General features: G+C 43.0%; 1 protein-coding gene across 1 annotated transcript; it reads right to left on the bottom strand.

Annotated features, from left to right (window-relative positions):
- Nucleotides 1–427: 427 nt before the first annotated feature.
- LOC147426256 (26S proteasome non-ATPase regulatory subunit 12 homolog A-like) lies at nt 428–19357 on the bottom strand. The gene is made up of 11 exons (XM_086499211.1): nt 19198–19357; nt 18674–18862; nt 18469–18576; nt 18245–18349; nt 9778–9834; nt 9479–9675; nt 9241–9340; nt 9051–9163; nt 1117–1270; nt 874–951; nt 428–770 (listed from the first exon to the last, which is right to left on the bottom strand). The coding sequence occupies exons 1-11, from the start codon at nt 19306–19308 to the stop codon at nt 552–554; spliced, it is 1431 nt and encodes a 476-aa protein (XP_086355337.1). The 5' UTR covers nt 19309–19357; the 3' UTR covers nt 428–551.
- Between the last annotated feature and the right edge of the window lie 3738 nt (nt 19358–23095).

The raw sequence follows: 23095 nt of genomic DNA, 5'->3' as shown, positions 1-23095 counted from the left end.
ATAATAGCCAGGGTCATGTAACAGTTTTCCACATCATAGATGCACAGTGTTTAGAATTTTACAAATAATAAAAGCAAACTAGAGGTAACCTGAGTTGGAACTCGCCACCATTTCACCAAGTTGAGCCATTAGTCTATTAGCAGAAAACTTGTGGACTGAAAGAAAATGAATGCACATCCAAGCAATACGTTGCTCACCTTATATAGCAGAGTGGGGATGTATCCCAATGACGACTTGCACAGGATGGCAAGAGAATACCCCGCACGATTATCTCCAGATGCTCTTCAACGATAGAGTAACGTACCGACTCTGCGGACTGGTGGTCGTGAGTTAATTACATGTGTGGTTCATCCCAAGGTGTGATAGAGATTTCACTTTTACAGAGCACACACACACACACACACACAGAGAGAGAGAGAGAGAGAGATTAGACAAAATTGCTGCTCTCAAATAAAACCATGTGTAACAACGTTCAGCAGAAAAATGGCATGAAACAGAAATAGAAATCAATGCTGCCATTGTTTGTCTATATTTATCATCCAAAAAGTCTCTCACGCCTTCAGAGTCACTCTATGAACCATGGTTTCCCTGTGAATTTGGTGACAGCTCTTTTCGACCAGATCTAGTAACCTTTCAATGTTGACAGCCCAAGAATTTAAAGTCTCGTTGCTATCTTTTACAGTTTGAAACGACACAATTCCAGCAGGCCTATCGACCTTTGCAATTAGCGCCTTCGACACTACCATCTCTGACAGATGCTTTTCAGTTTCCTGCAAAGAAGCCAACATCCTCTTTGAATATAGAATTCGCTGCAAACTAAAAAGCATGCGACAACATTGAACCCCTTCTTCAACACCTCTAGCATATACTTGCCTGTAAACTTAGATTCAAAAGTTCAGCAAAGCGCTGTAGCCTTATTCGGGCGTAATACTTGGAGATGACCAAAATATTCTGCACACCCAGCATAAAAACAGAGGGAATGTGGCTTTTGAGTACAACTTACACCACAAACACTAAACAGCACGAGTACTAAGAGATGGGGAGGTCACAAAATTGCCCTCATCAACCAGCTTTAAAAATTCGAACACCACTCGATGAAGAAATTCTTTAACTCACATGCTCAATGACCCGTTGCCGAAGATCCTCGAACGCCTTCGGAACTAAAGCACCCCCAGTAAGGCTGCTTTCCATGTTGAACTCACTCTCATAAACAGACCAGAAAGAGTCCCATTGTATCACCTCCATTGTAACAAAATGCTTCAAAAGTGCACTGCACTAGTCAACAAAACACGTCAAATCACCTGTGACTAGTAAGTCAAAAAGGCATCCACTCAAAACACAATACTGGAAAAACTGACAGTTGAACGTAAAAAGCTGATCACGAGAGAAAGAAAAAAAGCTTTCGTTGCGTCTTCTAGAGGCCGAGGTCGATCCATAAGATAGAACAAGGCAGATGGGTGTGTCCTCTAGGTATCCTTGAAAAGGATAAAGGTGCTGAGAGAGAGAGAGAGAGAGAGAGAGAGAGAGAGAGAGAGCAATTCTTTCACCTCCTTGTCAGAGACAATATTCAAATTGTTAGTGCGTACATGCCATCCAAGATGATCAAAGTCTTTACAAAATTGCCTGAATTCAGAGCACTTATGTCATAAACTGCTGACGTGTCAAGTCACTGAAGAACGGAGCCAACCTGCAGATCCCAGCCGAGGGGCCTAAACCCTAAGAAGAAACAGCTGAAGAAGAAGAAGTCCTACCAACTTATGGGACCCCGCCCGATGGGGCCCAAGTGACATAAAGACATCAAAATAAGGTAAGCCCATACACACACGCGCGCGGAAAAGATGACGTGGCAGCTGTACGGATTCCTGGGATTCGCGTTGACAACCTGTACGGATTTTCGGATTTTACGCTGACATGCTGATGTGGCACAATTGTACGGATTTCCACGTTTTCGCTGACTGCTAACGTGGTAGAGTTGTACGGAATTCTGCTTTTGCGCTTGCAACTTTTGGGCATCTGCTTTTGGGCCAATTGCTTTTAAGTTTGAAGGCTTTTCATGTAAACTGCTTTTCATAGGCCAAGGGCCATTAAATATTGGCAGAGGGCTCATTCTCTGGCACTCTTCTCGGTGAAGGTGCAAAGAGCGAGTACCGGCATTGTACTCAGTTCAAGTAATATAAAGAAATACTGAAAGGGGCGCCAAGGTTTGGGGCCAATGGGTGGAATTCCGCCACTCCGTGTCACCTCTCTTTCAGTTCAATAATTATTGAAGTGCTAAAAGTCTCTTGCACGTGGTGCCCATCTCGTGGCAGTAGTATCAGAGCATTAGGCGTGTGCTTCTTTGAAAGCATACCGTTCCTACAAAAGAGCAGACAGAGCAAACTAGAGGCTACTGGAATTTTATTTGAAGTATCTTCGGTTCCCGACCCTGGACTTATTAGCCACTCCCACCCTTACTTTATCGCGCATCGGACGCGCTCCCGTCCTCACCGCTCATGTCTTACAGGGCATAAGCCATAAAGATCACTTGCAAGAGAAGGATTCAAGATTTGTTTCAAGGTGTTGTTTTTCTTAGAGGCAGTGCCATGCAGTGGTGGAATTCTATAGCTACCAAGCCGCACACTCTAAGGACTTCGCAAGCTTTCAAGAAAATTTTTGCCCAAAGTTATATGGTTTCTGACATCTTCCTTTGGAGTGCAACTTCAGGCGGAGTGGGGTATCCTGAAATGCTTGCCATGGAAACCCTTGCAGATTATAACTTGAAATTTCTTGACATCTCTCAGTAGGTGTCTCTTTTCGAGCTAAAAACCTTAATAGTTCAATGTGATTGCCAGGTCTAGGGACTACCATCACCGCCACAGGAACATTGCTTGTCGAGGCTTGTTTCAACTATATTCAAGAGCTTATGGACCATGCCACAGTCGGCTACAAATTGATGAAGGGAAAGCTAGAGTTTACCACAAAAGAACCTCCAGCAGAAGAAGTCCTACCAACTTATGGGACCCCGTCCGATGGGACCCAAGTGACATGAAGACATTAAAATAAAGCAAGCCCATACATACACACACACGCGCACGCACGGAAAAGATGATGTGGCAACTGTACACATTCCCGAAATTTGCGCTAACAACCTGTACGGATTTTCGGATTTTACGTTGGCATGCTGACGTAGCACAGTTGTACGGATTTCTACGTTTTGCACTGATTGTTGACGTGCCAGAGCTGTACGGAATTCTGCTTTTGTGCTGCCAGCTTTTGGGCATCTGCTTTTGGGCCATTTACTTTCAAGTTTGAAGGCTTTTCATGTAAACTGCTTTTCATAGGCCAAGGGCCTTTAAATATGTGCAGAGGGCTCATTCCCTAGCACTCGTCTGGGTGAAGATGCACAGCACGAGTACCGGCATTGTACTGAGTTCAAGTAATATAAAGACATACCAAAAGGGACGCCAAGGTTTGGGGCCAATACCCTCTAAAATGGAATTCCGCCACTCCGTGTCGCGTGTCGTCTCTCTCTTTCAGTTCACTTGTTATTGAGGTGCTAAAAAATTGTTCAATCTGTTCTTTTTCTATTGGCAGGTGGTGCTCGTCTTGTGATAGCTTACATTTAGGGGTAAGCTCAGAAGTGAGGAACTCGGTAGAAATTTTTGAATGGTGGATCATACTTCCATCCAATAGTGATGTCCTGCAACATACTATCACTTCCCAAGATAGATTTAAGACCATGTTTGACGATAGAGTCATGTGAGAAATTTTCCAAAATTTTTGGCTATCATTCAAGAGGAGTATACCTCGGGTTTAGAGATCATTTTTATCACAAGAAGGGAGGCAGGTGAGAGAGGCTGGGTTGAAACAACTTGAAAGGTCAAGTCCAACACATACCAAGGCCATCTGAAGCCAACAACTAAATAGGGTAAGTAAATTTGGAAGAGAGGCCATGCTTAAACCAACCTAAACATAGTCATAATGGTTGTGTGGCATCCCCCCATCCAAGGATATCTAGATAAACTAGATATCTATGGAAGAAGTATTGTAGCCCACGTTCTGGTCTTCAAGTGCACTATGTGCCATTGTCCACCCATGTACGTAGGAGAAAGAGAGAGATTCTTATATACATAGGCTAAAATAGCACATGAGACTTCATCAAAAATTCAAGAACCATAGACCACAACATCCATATCGGAGACATACCTATTTAGTCATTCACACTGAAAGATACATCTGTCTAATGTGCAAGCCAGATCTTAGTTTCTTTGGGGTCCTACTAGAGAAAAGGGAAGAGAGAGAGAGAGAGAGAGAGAGAGAGAGAGAGAGAGAGAGAGGTATAGTTGCATCATTGCCAATTGTCTGAATGGCGCACAGGAAAGTCCTAAAGCAACTCAAAAATATGCCACCGCGCCATATAGCAACATCTTGAGAGTTTATGAAAGTTAAGAAAGAGAGAAGTATATTTGCATCAATGCCAATTGTCCCATTGGCGCGTAGGGAAGTCTTAAGGAAACTCAAAGATACGCCACCGCACCATACAGCCACATCCTGAAAGTTACTTATATACATAGGCTAAAGTAGCACATGAGACTTCAACAAAAATTCAAGAACCATAGATCACAACATCTATTTCAAGTAGACATATCGATTTAGTCATTCATACTAAAAGATACATCTGTCTACTATGCATGCCAAATCTTAGTTTCTCTAAGAGAGAAGAGATAAGTGACCGCATGTCCTTCCTTTAGCAAAGCCAGAGAGAGAGTACCCTTATCTGCATCCACAGTAAGAAAACAATCAATAGATTAGTTTCCAAACAGCACTACAGGTAACTGGGGTGACTCTAGTTGCCATCCATGTCACCCTAACCTATACTAAAAGAGGAGAATGTTGTAAAAGGTGGAAGAATCTAACAAGGATAAATCTATTAATCCTTCTGAGACAGGTTAATCTCGCCAGATTTCCTTGATAACTACATTCATCCCAGCTAAACCATGCATCTAACATGGTACCCTTGTACTAATAGTTACTATGCATAGACCATGCATGCCCATTTCCTGAGTTCAGTCACTACTCCATACCTTAGAGAAGAAGTTAAGCATAAACTAATTGTTCTGATACCTCAGATGGTCCAATCGCTTTGTTCAATGCCGCGGCAGAGTGGTTTGAAACTTCAAACTTCCAAGTTGGTATCCTACTTACCCACTCGCTCAGAGAAGGAGGTGGTGTAAAGTTAATGATTTACTCTTACTTGATATCTTAATCAGCAAGGCTCTAACACCATGGAAGCCCTTGCTATGCTCACATATTAGGCAGTTGTTGTAAGGAAATACTGAAATGGAAACTAAGTGAGCTCAAAATAATGAACTCACCTTTAAGTACCGCTTCTCTTGCTCGGAGTATCTACTATGTTCTGCATCAAAGGTGCCCTAGATCAGGCATGTGCACCATGCTACTAAGGTGCACTACTTTTCAAGCCTCACAAATTTCGAGGCGTCTGTCATCAAATTCCAACTATAGTAAAGACGTTATAACTGCATTGTCCTGCCTATCTTAATTGCCCAGGTCACCACGTCTACAAAAGGATTCTACCTTCAAGTCGGCCCAAGGTATACGGTATAGTCTTAGTCTAACCTAGTTAGGTTTCCTTTCTGATCTAGTTACGCTATGAGTTAACTAGGTCTCATCCATGATCCAGGTAGTCTCAGCCAGGTAGTGGTAGTTAGCCTACTAACTTAATCAAATATTCAAGTTAGCCTAACTAGCATAACTAAATTGACTAACAATTAGTTCTAAGTTCGCTTTTAGGGCCATGTGCCCATACCATAGTGTATTTCTTCAAGAAAAACCAGATTCGAGCATTTATAGACATGGAGTGTCTATCTCAATGAATGTGTAGAGAGAGAGAGAGAGAGAGAGAGAGAGCGAAGTATAGTTGCATCATTGCCAATTATCTGAATGGCACGCGAAGGAGTCTTTACGAAACTTAGAAATGCGCCCTCGCGCCATACAGCCACATCCTGTTGCCAATTGTCCGAATGGCACACAAGGTCGCCAGGGAGGTCTCAAAGACACTCAAAAATACGCCACCGCGCCATACAGTCACATCCTGAAAGGTATGAGAGAGAGAGAGAGAGAAACTCTAAAGAATGGTCCAAAGCCCTCTTTGAACAAGCAATGGAAGCGGCCTCGTATCTCGTAGTAGACAGTGCAGTGGCATGTGTAGTGCAACCTTGTCTCAGGCTCGATGTCACACAGGGGGCATGTCCTGGCCTCTGTTGGTACTCCGCTGTATCTCCCAATCTTGATACGCAGCTGGTGTGAAGATGTGCGTATCTGGCTAATAGCACATCGTATCCCATGAGACAAGTGAGTGTCCATGTATCTGGGCCTCGTCACAAAACCATCCACCGTAAGCTGGAGGAGATGCTCTCTGTAGAAAGCCATCTTCGTGCCCAGCTCCTGTGCTGGCTGTATCCATGTCCTCCTGGTGTCTAGCTAAGTCAAGTCCTGGTGGATGCCTGGTAATCTCGGATTGTGTAAGAGTCAGAGAGGGTGCATCCAGTGAGTACTGGAAGGGAGGCAATGTCAATGTTGAACCCATGCGCCTAAAACCATGATGTCATCTCCCCATACCAGCATGATGTATCTCCCTGCATGGCTAACTGTCGAGAGGACTCAAGTGCAAGGCGGGTATATCTGTCTCTGGGAAGTTTCCACATGCGCTGTATGGTGAGCGCCTCAACCACTAGTGGGGGGGCAGCTAGCTCTGCTCGGACAATAGCACGTGGTACTGAAGCCTTGGCTCTAATGAGCCGCGAGATCATAGAGACCAGAGGCTTCTCCATGTCCCCCCATCCATCACTGCTGCATGTGTCCCATGATGATCCAATGAAGGTCCCCAAATCTCAGCTCCATATAGCAATGCAAAAGCCACCAAGGTGTCAAAGAGCCAGAGCTTCGTTCGAGGCTCCTGAAACTGAACCTAGGAACACATCCTTTCCAATCTACCCAATGCTGCATGGGCTCTAATCAATCCAGTCTCTGCTGCCCTCCTCAATGAAAATGCTGGCCCACCTAAAACCACTCCAAGGTAAGTGTAAGCATCTGTATACTCCACTGTCTCCTGGCCGTATGTGAATGCGGGTGCTGACCTCCTAATCCACTGTGGGGTGATATTAAATACCATGACCTTGGTTTTACCAAGGTTGACGGACAAACCACTTTCCTGAGCAAAGCCCAGCCTGCGCACTGGCGTTTTCACTCTGCAAAGCGAAGTTGTTGTGTGAGAATTTGGAGCACACAGCAAGTGCACCACACAGTCCCCACACCACTCACACAGTATCTCCCTTAGCCTGCCTGATCTGAGGCTCTCCCTCACGACACATGCACGTGCACACACTTTTCCTTGGCTGTGAAGAGAGCTTTGAAGCTGTGGGAAGTCATTGTTAGGGGATTCGGAGTTTACCATAGGAGGAAAGGTGCTCTTTGTGGAAGACTCTTAGACTTGTATTTTCTCTATGGTTTGATTGAGGCGTTCCACAGTAATCATGAAACATAGCTCCCTTTCACTTTTGGCAACAAATCTCCAAACCGGTTGGACAGCACACACGTGACGGCAGAAGACATGTTGCCCACCTATGGTCTTGTCATTAGAGTGATTGAGAAGAGTATCTCCTACAAATTATATTGGTTTTCCACAAACCATACATTAAAAATCCCAGGTTGTACTCCGTACATGGTTATGTATGGTTATTGAGGTGAAAACAATTGATGCTACAGGGCTCAAGGAGGCCAAGTTGCAACCTTAGCAGGATTTTTGCACGCTACACAGAAATGCTCACGATTGCCAAGGAAAGTATAACAGCTGCAAAGGATCATGCAACATTTTATGCTCACAAGCAAACATTTTGAAAAGGTCTTCTCTCACGCTTTCCACATGTATGCATCCCAGCAGCTTTTTTCTATGCATGCTCATGGGGCCCTTGTCCCTTCGTGCTCAGGCAATCTGGTTATCATTGCAAATTGGTGATGCACTAGTTAGTTTTAAACTTTGATTTCAAATTGAGTAGAATGTAGGGGACAGATTTTCCCTTGCTATTTTAACCACGTCCCTTTCTTCACGTTAGGTGCCAAAACACCTAGACTTTTTACCTGATGCACATTACCCAATGAGGGTCTTAGAAAGCAGCTTTATGCACAGGCATGGCGTTAGTTCCTAATTTTTGTAAAAACCAATCGGTTTCGTTCACACTAGCTACCGGAGCATTTTGGCACCTCCATGGTAGACTTTCCTGGCACACACTTTATATACTTGCTTTCTGTAAGCTAACTAACAGTCCTTGGACGCTCGGGCAACCTGGTTATCATTGCACATTGGTGATGCACAAGTTAGTTTTAAACTTCCATTTCAGATCGAGCACAATGCAGAGAACAGATTTTCGCTTGCTATACTAACCACGTCCCTTGCTTCACGTTGAGGTGCCAAACACCTGATATTTTTACCTGATGCAGATTACCTGATGCAGATTACCCGATGCGAATCTTAGAAAACAGCTCAGCGCGCAGGTATGGCATTAGTTCCTAATTGAAACTTATTTTTGAGGAAATCGATCAGCTTGGATCCACTCACACTAGCTACTACAGAATTTTGGGACCTCCATGGTAAACTTTCCTGGCACAACTTTATAGAATTTCTGTTTGTAAGCTAACAGAAGACCAAAGAAATTTAAAGCTCTACAGCTACAAGAAAGTGTTAAAGCAACCGAGAACAACTCAGGACCCAAAAACTAACAAGCTGGTTAGACTATACACACTTTTCAGACATCATTACTGACAAAGTTAAGACTGCAGAACCAGCCTGTTGCATGTCTTTGGATCATTTGTCAACAAAAGCCATAAGTCTGAAGCTTGAAGGAGTAAAATAGTCCCAAATGCATCTTGCAAAGCTACTCTATAGATGCAAAGCTACTCTATAGATGCAAAGCTACTCTATAACCTGATTTCAACAAAAAAAATCTGTACACAAAAAAGTAGCATGTACTGTGAGCAGCAAATGAGAGGCATACCGAAACTGTGGCAGATCTATGAGCTTTTTGTCTTCCAAGGTACTATTCAAGAGACTTGATTGCATGGGGTCATGTGGGGACAGCACAAGGTACCAACAAATCTTCCTCAATATCTGTTAATCAGGAGAAGAGAGTTTGATAAAACATACTCTACATGATTGTTTATAGAAGTTAAAATAGCAGAGCTTACAGGTATGCTCTGAGATGTATCCTCCTTTACAGTTGGGGTATCATAAATGGCTTGAAAACTTCGACAAATTTCCAAATAATCATTGTTATGCGAGTAGTATCTGCAGACAACAAACCATTGAAAATTGCAAATATATCAATGTTCATAACAAAGAAGATTGAAAAAAGCGATCAATAAGGAAATCCAAGACTCATCAGCCCGCAGAAAATGCAATTTGAATTGTGAGATGGAATGGAACCTGATCATTAGTTCATAGTAAATGCGCTTTAATTCAAGAAGAGATGGAATTTCTGGTGGAGCTTCCTCAATAATAGCCTCCCCTTCTTTCGGCTTCTTTTTCTCTTTGCCGGTATCAGCTACAAATACCCTTGGACTTATTTTGCGAGCGAGTATTTGAGCACGCATGTAGTCATTGCGGTCCAGACACAAACGGACCTGTCACTCAGCATAACTTCAGAATCAAAGGCATGCGAACCAAAAGAATACCATTGCACAGTGTTTGTTTGCACAAAGCAAACCTTGATCCCTTCTACTCACTTGCTCCAAGATGAATGCAATCTTTTCTGTTTTTGCCATAGCTCCAAAAGTCTCAACCTGAGCAAACGTTAAACGTCTCTCTCTCTCTCTCTCTCTCTCTCTCTCTCTCTCTCTCTCTCTCTCTCTCTCTCTCTCTCTCTCTCTCTCTCTCTCTGCGCGCCTGTGTGTGACCCTTTGCATTACATAGAATCGACCATCGGTCCATGTACAAGAAATATGGCTGACGGATGTACAATTAAATCATGGGGGAAAATCCCATAACAAACCACAAGAAACATCTAGGGATAAAGATACTTTAACCAGGTGGTGAAGTATAGCTATCTAGATAGTGATCAAGTCTACACAAATCTGCCCAAAGCTCTGTCCACCTCAGGCAATGTAGCAAAAATCACCATGTCCAGTGTTGTATCATCCGCATCCATTTTAACATTTCTTGATGATGAACTCCAAAAAAGGATGCAAATTGACAGCACAACCAAACTGTAAGAGAGGCCGGGGGGACCTACTCATTGTCCACTTCAAAAGCCAAGGGGAAGGTTACCAAGATGCACATCTCTCTAAGCAAACCTACATCCCTAAGGCCTCTCTGAATTGACTCTCGTACAAATCTGCAAACGGCCTAATATCCAAAAAGTAATTGGCCTCAACCATTATTTGCTCTTGTAAGATATCATAAACAGCCTCCCTCGTCCAAAAGGAGTCATCATGTAAAACTTGTACTCTAAATCTGATCATGTGGGCTCTCTCTAGGCCCAAGAAAATATGACAAGTTCCTCATAACTGCAAGAAAAGTATGTCGACACATAGTGGTCCATTCCTCAAATAAACATCTAGAGATCTCCATGGACCAACCGCGTAAAACTGAGGTGGCAAGATCTCACAAAGCAGGACATCTGTTGGAGATGCAAAACCTGCAGAATAGCTAAAATCCTCAGCAAACAGCAAAGGCTCGCTCTCCTGCTCCCCCTGACCTGGGCCCACTGTAAGAGGCATCTGCGACTGCATCTCCAAGAGATCCAAAGCTTGTTGGATTGGTCTATCCTGAGGTAGATGAGGCTGCTCCTAAATTGCCATCGACTGATGATCCTCCTCTATCTCTCTGTCCAACTGCCCTCAAAACTCCTCTCAATCCTGGTAACCTCTTCTCCAGAGATCTACCTGGGGGTTGCTCTGCCTCTGCCAACCTCTCTCTCACTACCCTCCTGTAAACAAGGATAGGTCATGCCTGCTCCAGTCTACCTTCATGTCTCTGTCTCTGTCTCTGTGTCTGCTTTACATTGTGTTGTTGATGAGCACTTTGTTGTTGCTTACTATGTGCGGAGTCCTGCTGCTGTGCAGAACTCTGGTGTGGTTGTGAGGGTTGTCTCCTCCTACGACCAATTTGTCTCTAATGTCGCCCTCTGGGGCAATCCGTCACCAAGTACCCAGACATTGGTTCGGTCTACCAGTAACCACAATCCTCTACAAGTGCAACACTCCTTTCCTCTCAAAAGAGATGGAATCTGAAAAACCTGTGGAAAGGATAGTAGCAATTTTTATAATGGCACGGATGTCTGGAAATGCATCGAGCGCATGAATGGTATGCCAAAGATAGAACCCACTTGCCTCAACATGTCTGGCAACCAAAATTGTGTTGGTAGCTCTAGAACAACTATTTTGAATGGATACTTCAAAACCTGGCATCTGTCCTCAAAAGCAGCCAATGAAAAACCCTCATACCACGAATGCAAAAAGACCAATCTGTCTCCAATGCCGAGAGGAGTGCGATTAATGACGCCGGGGCAAGCTCCTTTGTAGCAATGAAAGTACCTCTGTCAAGTAAGATGATATCCTCCTTGCCTTCATCCGTGAAAGCGCTAAGGAGAGGCTACTGGTAGATGCGCGAGGTGAAGGAGTGCAGGATTGGGCCAAGTAGAGCGAGGCACGCGTGCAGTAGAGCAGAAGCGCTAGGGATCGAAAGCACACACACAGAGAGAGAGAGAGAGAGAGAGAGAGAGAGAGAGAGAGAGAGAGAGAAGGCCCGCTCGTTTTTGGGGAAACCCACAATAATGGTTTTTGTGACCATCCCACTTTTATTATAAGTGACTTTAAAAAGGGTGTCCAGGTTCAATGTGAACATGGACAAAGTATAAAAAATGTACAAAAGGGGTTATTTAGGCCTTTAGCCCAACAACCTCCCTCTTCAAGGCATGAATGACGCCTTTAAGTTAACCAACTCCCACCAGTTGTATGCAATGCTCATGTTGAGCCTTAGCAAGACTCTTGGTGAGAACATCTGCAGGGTTATCATGTGTATTGATCTTAGTCAAGGTGACTAGACCATCCTCCAATACCTGACGTATGAAGTGGTACCGCTCTATGTGTTTGGTACACGCATGAAACATGGCATTTTTGGCTAAATAGACAGCACTTTGGCTATCACATCCCAGAACGAGAGTATGAGCAGGCATGCCAAGTTCTTTTGCAAGTCTGCCCAACCAAATGGCCTCTTTTACAACCTTTGTGGCTGAAATGTATTCAGCCTCATTAGTACTCAGTACCACAATTTTTTGCAACCTAGAACACCAAGAAACTGCACCACTAGCAATAGCAAATACATATCCACTAGTAGATTTCCTGGTATCCATGTCACCTCCATGTCTGCATCACAATATCCCTGCAACTTTAAGTCACTTTTGCCATAACAAATACATTTTGATTGTGTACCTTAAAAATATCTCAGCATGCATTTGACAGCTTCCCAATGTGCTTTGCCAGGATTCGACATGTATCAACTAACAACTCCCACTGCATAAGCAATGTCGAGACGTGGCAACCATGGCATACATAAGAGAACCACAAGCTGATGCATAAGGGATTCCCTTCATTGCTCTCAATGCCACCTCAACCTTTGGGCAATCTGCTTTGCTAAGCTAGTATATGAAGGTAAAGGAACTCCAAGAGGTTTAGCATCAGTCATATTAAATCTGTCAAGTACTTTTGCAATGTACTTTTCTTGATATAAAAACAACAATTTCAGCTTTCTATCTCTTTTAATACGCATGCCCAAAATATGCTCTGCATCACCCAAATCCTTCATAGCAAATGCTGAATTTAGCTTACGCTTCACAGTATCAAGACTAGTCTTATGTTTCCCGGCAAGCAGCATGTCATCAACATAGAGAACAAATGGGAAAAAATTTGCCTTTGGTGGAATTTGCCTACAACAACACAATTCACTCTTCGACGGGGAAGGCGCCATTGAGATCATTGAAGGTGCTCCGAAGGTTCCACCTTTCCTTAGCACTGAAGATAAGATTTTTGAAGTCGACCAGTACACAAGGGACTTGGACACTGCTTTTGCCAAGGTCCGGGAGGTTTTAGCGAAATCTCAAGAACAACATAAGAAGGCAACAGATCGACATCGACGAGATTAAATTAAAGGAAGACAATTGGATGCTCTTACGTTTTGAGAAGGCATGCCTAAGAAAATAGAAGGGAAAGGAGCGGCTTTTTCCAAAGCTCAACAGGCGGTATTATGGCCCTTTCCAAATTAAAGAAAAGATAAATGATGTCTCCTTTCGACTCAAACTACCCGATACTTGGAAGATTCACAATGCATTCCATGTGAGTCTATTGAAGCCTCTTAAAGGTGATGTGCCAATTGATGGGGAGCCTGATGAGCAACCCGAAGTGGAGGAAAGCGAGAAGATACTCGTTCCAAAACAGATTTTGACACACAAGGACAAAAAGATAAAAGGTAAAGTGATTAGGTGGTTCTTGGTTAAATTCTAGAACTATCCTGTATTGGATGCTAAGTGGATGGAGGGGGAGGACCTAGCAGATACTCCTTAGATTTTTGGACTTTACCTTGAAGCATTCGGTTTAGCATAGTCTACTCCGATAGAACCCCGATATCAACAAGGGTGAATCTAGTGCAGCGAGTTTGCACAAGAGAGGAGTTACTCCGCTACTTTGTCAACAGATTACCCTGAGTTTTGAATAAGGTCACTGATGTCCTCTTTGGGTTTCAAGGATACTAATGGGCTGACCAGTATTCTGTTATATGACTTTATGACACGAAATTCCCGAAAATGAATATGATTGAATTACGAAATGACTGCAGCATTTCGGTCTCATAAATCTCTATAGACACGATCGCAATAAGTATTAGTTAATGGGGCATCAGTGAGGTCCTAAAATGATCGAGATGCGATTACTAAATACGTTGCTGATGGTCATGGTTTGAGATTTAAAATGATTTTTTTTCTATGATTTGTAATGTGGTGTCATGTGATGTCGAGTGATGTCCTATGATGTGACTATCGATTTGTAGAAGTGCTAGATGTGTCGTGTCTAGTGCGTCTGTACTAACAGCCAGTGTCTACTAAGACAGTGTATGGCCTCTATCTGTTTTGCAAGCGTAATCGAGGGCAATTACAATTCTTTCAAGAGGGGGGTATGTCACAAGCTGATGACGTGGCAGTGCCACACACACACACACACTGACTGGCTGCTGTATGGAAGCCCGTAATTCGCGTTGACTAGCTGACGTGGAAGCTGTACGGAATCCCACGATACGCACTAACTGGGTACTGACGTGGCAATGCGTACGGATTTTCGCTTTTTACGCTAGCTGATAGTACGGATTTCCGCACCTTACGTTGGCTGCTTTTGGCTAGCAGATTTTTTTGTCGATGCTTTTGGGAGCCATTGCTTTTGATTTGAATGCTTTTGGGGCTCTGCTTTTAGCATCCCTTATAAATCTTTATAAGTGGACCCAAGGGGCTCACTCTGCAGAGCATCTCGACGCACAATCTGAGAGCGAGCACCCGCGGATCGGTTGTACTTTGCTCAAAGATTAATATAAAAGAAATACCGGAAGGGACGCCACTCTTTGGGGCCAATACCTTTTGGCACAGAACTATGCAAGGCCCTGTCGACTCTCTTGATCTGTGAAGTATTTTTGAAGTAAATATCCGATGTGTCGCGGTAGAATCTCCACTTGGGGTGTCCAAGTTTGTTACATACGGTAACTTCTACAATGCAGACTGTTGAGTCTGACTTTCCTTGTTGCGGAGGACGTTTACGGTGCACATTACTACATCTGGCCTTCCTGGAGTTTTACACAGCTTAGCCACATGGCCACACTGGGTTACAGTTTGATGCATTGACAGGCTTCCGGTCATGCTCGTAACGGTTCCTGGGCTTCCCATTTTCTCCAGACGTTTTGACTACAGACACCACACATTCTATTGAGCAGGACACTTGCAGGCCTTGGCACTTCTTTCACAACAAGGAGTTGTTTTCACACTCAGTTCGAGACCTTCATGCAGTATCTTCACCCTGTATCGAAGGAGTACAGCAGTTTGCTACACGGCTCGTGTCGACACTTTACCATGGAGATCTCTCGAAGGTTGGGACACCCAAGACTGCTGCTACACTCATTGAGTGGACATCGCAACAGACATCTTCATCACTTGCCTCACATCTTAGGCTTCATGCGGTTTGTTCAGCATCAGGTGTTGAGAGGGGGTGTTAGATTTACACCACTCTGTTGCTTCACATACGTCTAGGGCATACTTGTGCGGCTAGTGTCTCCAGGCTGGCCACCCATAGCATAGGTTGTACCTTATCTGACTGCCCAAGTTTGGGGCCGGCCGCCCACTTGAGTTGGGCACTCGTATATATGGGGACAAGGGGGTACACATCTCATTATCATCTGATCATTGTACGGGTCTGCTGCTCTGGTAGTCATGGGGGGCTGATCGCCCCCTCTTCCCTACTCCAACGTTTTGGTTTGTGGTCTCTCTCTCTCTCTCTCTCTCTCTCTCTCTCTCTCTCTCTCTCTCTCTCTCTCTCTCTCTCTCTCTCTCTCTCTCTCAGTCTTCACATTGTACTGCTTAGTTTAGGGTCCCGCAGTATTTATATTTTGTTATCCTAGTTTAATTTATTTTGTTAATCTGACTTTGTATCAGATACACCGCATTGTAACTTTCTGGTCTCATAGGTCACTTTGGCCTTTTGAAGACGTTAATATAACATTTCATTTCATTTCATTTCTCTCTCTCTCTTCCGCACACACGCACTCACATTCCAAAGATAGCCACACGTTCACACGCAAGCGGGAGCCTAACATAAGATTCCAAAGAATCCTAACTCTAAAGGTCCATAACTTATATCCATTACGAGTAACCTACTACCAATAATGATGCCCTAGGTTTGCACATTTTCCATATAAGCTCAACTCTTAAAAAATCCATCACACGTCACCTTCTACTCGAGAAATGCCCTTCGGTTGCTTAGCTCCCATAAAACCACAACCCAAAAGATCTCATCATGTACTATTCTATAAAACAAAAAACAATCAACGTCGAGTGAAAGGTTTCTCGAAACATCCACATTGTATGCTCCATAGTTACGGGGGAACGCCACCCTGTGGGCTGGGAACGCCGGAACGACGTCCGGAGGGGTTTCATGGCTTGGAACGACCCGGAACGGCCAGACATTCCGAACAGGCATTTGGTACCGGAACGGCTGGGAATGGCAGATTTTCAGATTTATGTGCTTTATCTTGTGAGGCTCCCCCTTATTAAATGCCCTTCCACCCACCCCTTACCTTCACAATGCACACAAGCTTTCAAGGGCCAAAGCTCAAGCTCTACCCTCTTGAGTCTCGAGTCTTGACTCTCAAGCTCTAGCCTCGTTAGTCTAGACTCTAGAATCTAGAGTCGACAAGGCTCTCTCCCTTTCCCCCCTCTCTCAAGGTCTCTCGAGTCTCCCTCTCTCTCTCAACTTGTAAGCTCTCTCTCTCTCCGTGTCCCTCCCCCCCTCTCAAGCTCTCAAGTCTATACAACACATGTTGGCCATAGTAAGGTTGAATGGTCTTCAAATCAAGTTTTTTGAGAGTATTAGAGTCAAAGGACTCTAGCACTACTATTATTCAATCATAGTATCATACACAGCTTAAAATTGCATTATTTGGGTGTTTTTATGCCTCCCGTTCCGCGCCGTTCCCATTCCGGACCCCTCGCCGTTTCCGCCTTCCGCGGGGGAACCCGTCGCGTTCTCGTTCCGCGTTCCGGGTAACTATGGTATGCTCACATGTTATCAAGCATCTTGTTATCACATCACACTCTCAATAACTTATAGCATTTATCTTTCAAACACCATGGTTGGGTTTACTTGATCAACCCTAACTACTTCAAAGAATGTTGGGACAAGTTCGACAGATCAACCATTCCAAAGACATAAGAAAAAATTAAAACATATGAAGAAGCTTCCCAGGTTGTCAATTCAACAATCCAAAAATTATGGTCCTAGTTTCAACACGTTCAACAGCTCAACAAACTCTGAAATTATAAATTGTCTTTGAAGGTTCTCTTTAAGGTTTCCATCGATATTCCAACGTTCAGCTCTTTGCAATGATGTCACGGTATCATTTGCCTCTTCTCAGAGACAAGAGATGGCTCAACATTATTAAACCAAGGCGTGCACAGTATATTACTAGAATGAAAGCTTCATGATGCTACCTTGGCTAATATGCTACGATGCTAAATGATCCCAAGATAGTAAGATTTAGCAAATAAACACCTGAACAAAACAAAGCCCGGATCCTTTCTTTTCCCAACATAGTAAATTTTAACAAATAAACACCTTAACAAAAAAAAGCCCATTGTCAAGTACTAGTTATGACTTACTCATCAAAGAGTATAAACTCCCTTCAGTCACAAATTTTGCGTCAATCTAAGATTTGGAAGTCAAATTTATCTACATTCAGACACATTGTAGGTCCAAACTTTTTCAGTATGACGAGGATCTACATCATTGGGTCATTTCTTAAAGACGACAACCTCAACAAAACACACTGTTTTGGAACACCTAAATCATATTCCCTCTCAAAGTTCTTAAGCCCTTCAAAAAAAGATCTGGTGGTTTCCATCTTCATTTGTTCCCAAGCACAGAAATGGTCTTATAAAAGAAAGCTAAGCCACTATGGATGAAAAACCAGAAAAGAAGCTAATTTTATTTGATTCTCCTTCCTTCCAAAGCCTCTTTCTCCTTCCTATTTGCTCATGCCTCACTTGAACCAAAGTCCTCATTGAGATATAATCGTAATCGTAGCCTCCCAACCCAAAGGAATATAATCACGGTTCTCTTGGCTACACTGCAAGCGAGTAGATACCAAGGACATTGGCAGGCAACTCCTACAATAGATCACCCCGTCGTCGATAAATGGCTGGAAAAAAAAAGCATCATCGCTTGGCCCATACAATGGGTCCGCGCCTTTGAAATACGCTTTTTTGAGATTATGTGTGCCTCTGCAGCTGCTTTAGTGATGGCTGCCTTGTTTGCAAGTTTTTTGTATGCTAACAAACACTAACTCATTGCCCATTGAAGACGAAACTAAAAAATACGAATTTGCTAAAACATATCAGCTCGCCTAAGATGAACCAGAAACTTGATCATGTTTGTTTCGAATACATACAGCAATTTCTTGCATTAAATCTGCTGCCTCTGCAATCAAACCCTGATCTTCTTTTATTTTAGCAAGCCGTCTCACCAATCTTGCTCTCTCCAACTCCACATAAATCTGTTTACCAGTAAGAAAAGAGGCAGCCCTTAAGTCGTTCACATAAAGTGGAATTTTCTTAGCAGTTGCAAAAACTATGGTAACAAATTCCAGTTTGGCATGACAATTAAAAACCTAACCTTGCCTGCTGAGACAGTATTCAGCGTTTTGATCAGCTCGATACGTGTTTCTAAATCTGGAGTTTCATCAATGTACTGCATGCATTGTTTGACCATCGCTGACACCGCCTGCTCATAAAACCACACTTTAGCACATTAACCTGTTTTGCAGAACACTTGAAAAAGACAGCCTGTCCAGCTCCTTCACATGAAAGAATCCATTCACCTGCTTCAATTGGGCTCTTCTCTTGGAGATTAAAACAATTTGCTCGTTCAGCTGTTTCCAGGAGTTCGTCTCGCGACACAGTTGCACAATTGCTAAGACAACTTTTCTAGTTCCAGTGATATCAGCAGCCAACCTCATTTGCTTTTCTGAATTTAACAAGGCCTCGATTGCAAGCCCAAGTTTACCTTCCTGCAAGACCAGAATATCATGAAAAGAAGCAAGTACAGAGTGCAATGCTGCATGTAGGCGTCAAAGTGACAGTGATTTAAGTACCATAGCCCTGAGTGATTCAATTAGCAAGCAAAATGGAGCGTGCATACAGCGCAAGCACTTTGAGAGCAATGCATAATCAGGAGCATCCCATTGCAAGCAAGCTGAATCGAGCTCATGTGTGAATGATGATGATGGAGGGCTTGGCCTGGAAACCCTAGATATCTGTTTATGTACTGAATTCTTCGCGAAACTTCATCTGTGGCGCTCGAATCGCTCGGGCAACATAAACCTATGACAGAGATGGCGCCTACCTTTTGAGCCACGGCTCGTTGAGCTTCGATCTCTCGGTCAAGGGCATCGTAGTCCACGCCGCCCTTGCTCTTGGCATCGAGACCCTTGTCTTCTTCCATAGCTTGACTCATTGCTCACCCGCAGAAAGAGATTCAAAGTTTAGCGAAGCGTTATTTAACCCACCACAACAAACGTTGAATGTACTCCACCTATTTTAATGTCCGTTCGCTTGCGTGCGGAGAGAGAGAGAGAGAGAGAGAGAGAAACCTTAAAAACATCTATACAATGACATTTGAACTCAAGACCCGGTACCCCTAAGGAGATGGGATAACTCATCTACCGATAGAATTCAATCAAAGTAACAAGGTCTAGCAAGCTAGATGTTTGGACTCTGTATGTTGTTTGTGGGTAGAAGGTTGTTTAGCATGAACACTTGCAAGGTTGAGATTTTAGTGGCACAATGGAGTAAACGTCTCCACTAAGAAACAAAGACCATTATACCCAAAAGAGACAGACCTTTAAACAATTGATTAATCGATCCCATGATGTTGGAATATGTTACAAATGAGGAGGTCGCCAACAAAAGTATGTATGCTTGAGTTGACCCCAAAATTTTCATTAAATAAAGGCAAACGATAAGTGAGGTTTTCCATCCACATGAGCATGGAAGTCATCGAGGACCATTACAAGGGAGGAGATAGAGAGAGATTATGGTTTTCAATATGTATTCAAACATAATTTTTATGTACATGTCAATACATGGATAGGAAGTGCATACATACATCTTCTTGCGTAAGTATGCATAGGTGTTGAAGCTGTGAATTTTTTATTGTTGCAAATGATTGGGTTGAGGATAGTAATAGCCTCGCTTTCTCATTTTTACAAACTTTTAAATAGGTTTAAGGAGCGAGGTTGCCCCTTATGAAGCCCGTAGTATTCACATGAACTTCATCATTCATCTACATCCCCCCCCCCCTGCAATGATAGTGTGAACATTTACAAGGTAGCATTTGCCTAAAGCTTTCTGAAAAACTTCAAACTTCTCTCGAGGTAATGCCTTTGTGAATAGGTTTCCTCGGCGATAACATCGATTTCTCCGACCCAACACACACACATCATACACTTTAATGGCTATGATGGACTTTCCAAAGCAGATTTCTTGGTGAGCGACCACCATGGGTACATCTTGGACATCACAAGGCTTCGTGAGTCAAATATTACTTTTACCAGGCATAAAGCCCAAAGCCTTTTGTGGTTACAGGTGGTTGATTGTTCTACAAGTTTGATTTTTGATCGAGAGGGTTTCCAGTCGACAAGGTAGTGTGTCAAATTTGAGGCATTTTTCTCATAAGTTTCAGTGTGGATGATGATGTGTAGGTTATGTGCTCATGTATGACTTTATGGATCATCTCCAAAGAGATTATTGCACGGATTTGTGCAATTTCATTGTCACGTGCGACATGTGTAGATATAGGTAAATCGTTACAGGTATACAACTTTCTCATCGGTGGAATTGTTTGGAGAGCTACTCGTGTGGGAATGAGCTTCATTGCCATGCTTTTGCCGCATGTATGCCCATTGTGGTTTTTTGATTGGGACATATTTGTCTCGATATGTTTATGCATTTTGCTTTGACCCACATGTTGTCTTACTGCAGTTCGTAGGTTTGGGAGAGCCACATGGTCACGTTTGGCCAAGTGTATGACATCTTGTGGATGAGAGATTGAGTCTTTGTTTATGTGCATAGCTGAATTGTCTTTACTGTTGATTTTATGCGGTTTTTGTGTTGTCGGCTTTATGGTTGAGTTTATTTGAGACTTTGCTCAAATTACAGGGGGAGACTCTGTTTGTTTCTCCCAGGTTCTCGCCATAGTTTCTAACTATTTATGGCTTACTCTTTTATGCTATCGTGGTCGATTTACTTCTACTTTGACAATGACTGAGTTTGACTCTCACTTGGATAGGCTTTTGGTCACTTTTGAAAACCCATTATTGTTCTTTTATCCACTCATGCAAGAGTGATATTTGTGTGCTTGTAGTGCCTATAAATTACAAGTAGTCACATGTTCAAGTATAGGTTTACACAGTTGGCAAATTTTGCAGCACTATTTGTGGGATGCATATTTAGTGTTGCGTTTACTATCTACTTATGCATGTGGTCGTGCATTTTGCTCAATTGAGAGTTGTTTATCCCAATAATGAGTCTTTGCTACTCGTTGTGATTGCATTATCGCTCGATGATTGACTACCAATGATTTTCTGCTGGTTTTGGCAAAGTAAGATTTGTGTGCTTGTAGTGCCTATAGCTTACACGTAGTCACATGTTCAGGTATAGGTTTACACAGTTGTCAAATTTTGCAGCACTATTTGTGGGATGCATAGTTAGCATTGCGTTTGCTATCTACTTATGCATGTGGTCGTGCATTTTGCTCGTTTGAGAGTTGTTTATCCCAAACTTGAATCTTTGCTACTCGTTGTGATTGCATTATCGCTCGGTGATTGACTATGCATGATTTTTTGCTGGTTTTGGCAAAGGTTGGACATTGTTTTCTGTATGGTTTCTTTTGTAGAGCTATGTTGAGCTACAGGTTGCATATGCATTGATCATGGTTATGATTTTGTAGTGGTCGAGTGATCGCCCACTTTGGCATATTTGATGTGATTTATGGTTGAGATTTAGATTGAGATTTTTGTCATTTTACAAGGAAGATTTCCAAATTTCTCCCAGAATTTCTTGCTATAGTTTGGTTTCATCACCATACACTTTTTGATGCATATAAAGATTTTGGTTTCTTGACATCTATACAACAAATATGTGTGTCGTTGCAGAGTCTATTGAGATGACTCTGAGAGACAGAGATCTCGTTCATGCCGATACTTATGTTGTTGGTATTGTGGTCACACAAGGCACACTAGATGACATTGCTTTAGGCATATGAGGTAGTAGAGGTGATTTATGCTAGATGCAAAGACAATTTTGATGCATGCTAGAGAGGTGGCTTGGTATGCGAGTGATGATGATGTCACGTTTACCTTTAACATTCCTCTTGTTTATATGTGTGGCACATGTGAAATTTATTCCCGTTGTTTGCTCGATGAGGGTGCAATTCTCCACATCACACCATGTCGTGAGTGTTTTAACACTTTTTCTAGTGGGATTCTTGGTTGAGTGCACTTGGTCAATGGATTGGCATTTGACATTGCAAGAGTAGGAGATGTATGTATGCCATTGTTTAGTGGGGCATCCTGTACACTTCAACATGTGCATTATGTTCCTTAGCTCAGGTAGAGTTTGATCTCAGTGAGATAATTAGCAGATTGTGGATACCACATATTTCTTAGAGAGCAATCTTTCTAGGTGCATTGCAGATCGCCAGTGATTGAAGAGAGCTCGAGTGGCTTGATCTATCCTATGCATTTATCCAAGGTATTAGATGGTTTGGTCTTGATTTAGTTACAAGCATGTCAGTAGGAGACGAGACGAGTCTCTTTCATGAATCTCTAGATTGACGTGTTTGTAGATACAAAGTTGGAGCGGCCTTGCTCTAGCAAGACAATTAGATTGATTCTCTTAGGATAGAGATGCATTCTACTATGGAGATGGATGATCTGAAGTTTGTGATATGTTGAGGCTAGAGGCTGATATGGTAATGTTAGGAAATCTGACTAGTAGTCTTGACGATATAAAGGATGTAGTTACCATTGAGGTGCCTACCACAGACAGATTGGTAGAGGTTGCATTGAGCATTGATATGGACACTAGGGATTAATGGGTAGATATTGCATAATTTTCATCGTCCTTTGAGAGTCTCATTGTCGATACCCAAGATAGTAGCTGTAGTGGGAACATTTGTAGTTGGGGTTGTCAATGGAGCGATGACTGACACTAGCATGATGCATCATGGACCTATGCACGTC

The sequence above is a fragment of the Adiantum capillus-veneris genome, chromosome 24 (assembly GCF_014529385.1).
Source record: "Adiantum capillus-veneris isolate H3 chromosome 24, ASM1452938v2, whole genome shotgun sequence".
NCBI lineage: Eukaryota > Viridiplantae > Streptophyta > Polypodiopsida > Polypodiales > Pteridaceae > Adiantum > Adiantum capillus-veneris.
This window is presented reverse-complemented; position numbering and strand designations above follow the sequence as displayed.